The following is a 5,493-nucleotide window of genomic DNA, read 5'->3' as shown; positions in this document are numbered from 1 at the left end:
ATTGAAGCTATGTCACAGTCTACATTTATTAAAACTCGGATTTCACGCCATCAAAATAGCTCTCCAACCTCAATCTATGCAGCTGTTGACCAGTTTACAAAGGGTGCATCGCAAATAATGCATCAATTAGCACTGCTAAAGGCAGAGAACCAAAACCTACGACAGGCAAATGAAGTACTAAGCAAGCGCCGGAGAGCTAGGAAAACACGACTACAGCAAGGAGGATCACTTAGTCAACAAGGGGCGCAAGAGCTACAGGATGAGAGGGATGTTGTGCAGCAGGTAGAGCAGGAAATAAGGGCAAGCCGTGGTCGGAAGCCAAGGGAAGAAACCCGTGCCCGTCGCTGTGGCAAGTGTGGTGAGACTGGGCACAATGCGCGCACGTGTCAGATTGTAATAGACACCTCTGAGGAAGAGGACTCCGAGTAGTTTCAATTGATTTCTAATGTTGTGGTAGATTTATCGCAATGTTTGTCGTGAGGGTAGATAATTTTGGCGCTTTCGCTTGTTTGGCGCTTTCGCTATACATGTACGTTATGTAAGTGTAAGTAATACTCGATCTTTTTGATACGGGTGAGGGCCCCGTCAGCAAGTTATACCATACCATATTCAGTTTAATAAAGATCATATTCTCATAAATATACTGGTGCTATCACCGCTTATCAGTAACTACCACGAGCCGTTTTAGGGGACCAGAAATGCTTATCTAACCCCGCCTTGACACTAGCGGCCGCACTTGGCGGGATGACGATAACTGTGTGTATTTCGAAAACTTTTAAAAAAGTAGATAAAGTCAACAGCACATACATCTGCCCACTAATATATCACGTACGGCCTGACTTTCTTCCAGACAACACCTACTCCCACACAAGAATCCACCTCTACCCCTCCAGAATGGCCGCCTCAAACCCCGCCATCCCGGCCTACAAAACCGCCTTCCTCGAGTCCTGCCTCTCCGCCAACGTCCTGACATTCGGCACCTACACCCTCAAATCCGGACGTCGTTCGTGCCACCCCTCCCCCTCCACGCAAACTCCCAACTAACCCCCTCACCACAGAATCCCCCTACTTCTTCAACGCCGGCTCGTTCCATTCCGCCCCACTCCTCTCGGCCATCGCCCAGGCCTACGCCCACACCATCGTCTCCTTCCTGGCCACCAACCCCTCCGTCCCCAAGCCCGACGTCATCTTCGGCCCCGCATACAAAGGCATCCCCCTCGCCTGCGCCGCGCTCCTCGAGCTGCACCGTCTCGATCCCGAAACCTGGGCGAACGTGTCCTACAGCTTCGATCGCAAGGAAGTCAAAGACCACGGCGAGGGCGGGTCAATCGTCGGCGCCGCTTTGAAGGGAAAGAACGTCCTTGTCATCGACGATGTGATCACCGCCGGTACTGCTATGCGTGATACCCTCGTCAAGGTCGCCAGGGAGGGCGGAACGGTGGTGGGGTTCGCGGTTGCGCTTGATAGGGAGGAGAAGATGCCCGGGCCGAGGGAGAAGGAGGGGATTGATGATGGGGAGGCGAGGGGGAGCGCGATGGGGCAGATTAGGGGGGAGTTCGAGGTGAGGACGGCGAGTATTGCGACGTTGGGGGATTTGATTGAGTTGTTGAGGGGGAAGGGGAGTGAGGAGGATGTGAAGAGGATGGAGGCGTATAGGGCGAGGTATAAGGCTAGTGATTGATTGAGGTGCTCTGCAGTGTTGAAAGGGCTTTAGCAATAAGAAATAAGAAAGAGTGTTTATGATGTGGTAATGCCTTTTGGGCTTGCCAATGCACCTGCTTCTTTCCAAGCTCTCATGAATGATATTCTAAGACCTTACTTGGATATCTTTGTTGTTGTCTACTTAGACGACATTCTTATATACTCTTTAGACACTCAAGAGCATGTTCTACATGTTAGACAAGTCTTAGAGAAGCTATCTCAAGCACAACTCTTTTGCAAACTTGAGAAATGTCTTTTCCATATGTCTCAAGTTGATTTCTTGGGACATAGAATTTCAACAGAAGCATTCAGATGGATCCTGAAAAGACAAAAGCAGTACAAACGTGGCCTATTCCTTCCAGCATTAAAGAGGTTCAGTCTTTCCTTGGTTTGCCAACTATTACAGGAGGTTTATACCAAGATATACATTGATGCTTTTAAAGGAGAATTCAAAGAAGGGAAAATGTTACTACACTTTAACCCCTTGAAACCTGCCACTCTTGAGACAGATGCCTCGGATTTTGCCATTTCTGGAATCTTATACCAAGCTCCAAAAGACAAACAAGAAGAGCTACAGCCTGTGGCATTTTACTCAAGAAAGCTGTCTCAGGGGCCAAGAATCAAAGAGCAGATCTCCTCTCAAGAAGACATGACTACCAAGATTCTGCTAAAGCTAGCAATACAAAGGCTCTGCTAGACTCTACAAATCTTATAGCAGCATCTTTAAGCAACCCTCATACTACAGAGGACTTAGGGGTAAACTTATCCCTCAAGACCAAGTTGCCCCCTGTAATGGTGGGTGCACCAGATGTGAGAATTGTAATGGTGGGTGCACTAGATGTGAGAATCTAGCCACCCAAGGAAGGGATGAATTTACTAAGACAACACACTGTCTTAGAAAACAGAGCCAAAGGGTTGTAGCTTAGACTATTCCACAACGCAGCAATCAGGTGTGTGATGTAGTGAAGTGGTTCAGACAAGTTGCAACAAATGTTGAGTCTGGGAACTCAGGGGTAAGTCAGAGGTTAACACCTCACTGACTTTTCAGAAACAAGGAGTAACAAGATGAATGCTTGGAAGCTTGGAAAAGACGTGGAAGTATGTGATAGTCGATTTACTGTATTGTCTGCTTGCCCTTTCTTAAGGAAAGGGCAATCCTATTTATGCTAAAGGAGTGTAGTTCTCTCATTTTCCAAGACTTTCCATGACTTACCAGGCTTGGTAACTGTAGTCGACGTAAGAGAATCCCATAGAACCAGCTCTTAGGTTCGTAGCCTATAGGAAGTAAAAGGAGGTCCAAGGTCAGAGTACCCCTATAGACAAATTATGTCATAGACAAATTATGTCATAGACAAATTATGTCATAACTTAACCAATCTTGGTGGTAACTAAAGAGCGATGACATGTAATGAATCATAGAGGTTTGTAGGAGCTTTTAGAGCTATCGTTCATGCTCCTAGGCCTCTAGTTGGTAGAGATATGTCATGTGGTAGTATGAGTGATGTCATGTAATGAATCATAGAGAGTTGTAGAGATATGCTATGTGGTAATATCGGCCCAGTAACTAAGGAGCGATGACGTGTAATGAATCATAGATGGTTGTAGCAATCGTTGAGTATTATTGCTCTTGTTGTTGGTGTGATAAGCCAAAATATGTATAGTGACTTGTAGGTTTGAGGAGGAGATTTCCAAGTTTGCTCTTGAGTTTGATAGCAAACTGAGTGCAACGAATGTCAGTATGACATCGGAATCCCTTAGCAGCCGATTTATCAACCTTGATGATCCGATTAATACACCAACAATAGGGAAGAGGAACGATATGAATATACGTCGACGGGAAGTGGCTTGGCCAGATATTGAGGCTATTCTTTTTGAGTGGCAAGAACGAATCGATTCAAAAGGAGGTTTTACAACTGCGGAGATCTTACAAGAGAAGGCAAAGTGAATTTGGTCACAACTACCACAATATCAAGGGAAGCCTTCGCCAGAGTTTAGCATTGCTTGGATACAGAAATTTCGACTACGTCACAACATCCGGAATAGAAAGAGGCAAGGAGAAGGGGCATCAGTCAGTGAGACAGCAGAGGACGAGATGAGGGCTATTTGGATGTGGCTGGGGAGTATTTAAAGGACAACATTTATAACATGGATGAGACGGGTTTATACTGGAAGATGATGCCATCTCGTGGGCTTTCTACAATGGAGGCTCAAGTAGGAAGGAAGATGGACAAGGCAAGGATGTCTGTCGTATTCTGTTGTAACGCTGCTGGTACTGATCGATGTCCTCCTTGGTTTATTGGCAAGGCGAAAACGCCTCGAGCTTTACGAAACATCGACGTCATAGCAATGGGAGGGGTTTGGAGGTGGAATAAGAAGGCTTGGATGAATCAGTTTATTATGGCAGAATGGTTAAGGGCTTTTTATGCTCGTATTGGTACAACACGGGAGGTTCTTCTCACCATGGACAACTTTTCAGCACATATCAAGGCCCTCGAATCGACACCACCCCCTGCGAATATCCGAGTTATCTGGCTTCCTCCAAATGCAACAAGTCGATTTCAAGCCCTAGATCAAGGTATCATTGCCTCTGTCAAAGCTCATTACCGTCGACAATGGCTCCTTTACATCCTTGACACTTTTGAAAGGAATGAAGATCCTGTCCAAACGATGAATATACGACTTGCTATTCGATAGCTTCTTCGATCCTGGAATCACGACCTTACAAACTCGACAATCTATAACTGTTTTCGAAAGAGTACGATTGTTCAAAAGCCAGTTCAACTACCCTCACAACCTCTTCCTGATATTACCAATCTCTATCAACAAGTACAACAAGCTGGGAATGTACACGACTCTATAAATCCAGTCGATGAGGATATACAATAGTTAGAGGGGTGGGAGGATTTTCAGGGGGGGGATGCTATTCTTGAGGATATCCTCAAGAATAGCATCCCCCCCCTGAAAATCCTCCCACCCCTCTAACTATTGTATATCCTCATCGACTGGATTTATAGAGTCGTGTACATTCCCAGCTTGTTGTACTTGTTGATAGAGATTGGTAATATCAGGAAGAGCTCCTGTCTCGGAACAGTATCTCAGCTGGTGTGCACCTAATAGTAGAGTGGATTTGAGTGTTTATTGCAAGCGTAACCTTAAGTAGCCCATCTTTCCACTCTGTAGACCCATGATCCATTTTCCATGCTCGTAGCTTATTCTTAACAACTCCATTTGCCTGCTTAACTAGGCCTTGCGTCTATGGTGACTGTGGTGCTCCATTTACTACTTGAATTTCATACTTCTGTAGTAATATAAGTAGAGCCCCTTTGCCATTATCTACTTGCATAATGTTAAAGAGGTAAGAAAGCTGTAATAAAGAGAGCAAAGCAGTCTGTAATTAGCTCTACATGCTTGCTCTTTAATGAATATAGCTAACGTATTTCACAGGCGAAGCGATCACCTAGGCGAAGTGATCACTGAACTTCCCACCTAAAATTGAGAAATTTACAGATAATAACTCAACAACAACTTCATATATATTCTAAAAATGTGTGTATTCATAAAGGGCTTCATTCATGAGCCTTTGCATGGATGCTAGTGCATTTGTTAGTCCAAAGGGCATAACTTGATACTTGAATAAACCATAGCAGGTGCAGAATGCTGTTTTCCACTCATCTCCTGTAAGGACACAGGGCACCCAGCTCACAGTAATAGCATATGAGAGTGCGAGTCGGAGGCTAAACGGATGCTATCCTATAGGTCTACTACGAAGGATACAAAAAAGATGAAGGGGGA

At 45.2% G+C, this 5,493-nt stretch overlaps 1 protein-coding gene across 1 annotated transcript; it reads left to right on the top strand.

Annotated features, from left to right (window-relative positions):
• Positions 1-789: 789 nt before the first annotated feature.
• Positions 790-1,791, top strand: URA5 (orotate phosphoribosyltransferase). Its single transcript, XM_024470430.1, has 2 exons — positions 790-1,003; positions 1,059-1,791. The coding sequence occupies exons 1-2, from the start codon at positions 895-897 to the stop codon at positions 1,679-1,681; spliced, it is 732 nt and encodes a 243-aa protein (XP_024321576.1). The 5' UTR covers positions 790-894; the 3' UTR covers positions 1,682-1,791.
• Positions 1,792-5,493: the final 3,702 nt, after the last annotated feature.

The sequence above is a fragment of the Pseudogymnoascus destructans genome (assembly GCF_001641265.1).
Source record: "Pseudogymnoascus destructans isolate 20631-21 unplaced genomic scaffold scaffold_19, whole genome shotgun sequence".
NCBI classification, from domain to species: domain Eukaryota; kingdom Fungi; phylum Ascomycota; class Leotiomycetes; order Thelebolales; family Thelebolaceae; genus Pseudogymnoascus; species Pseudogymnoascus destructans.
This window is presented reverse-complemented; position numbering and strand designations above follow the sequence as displayed.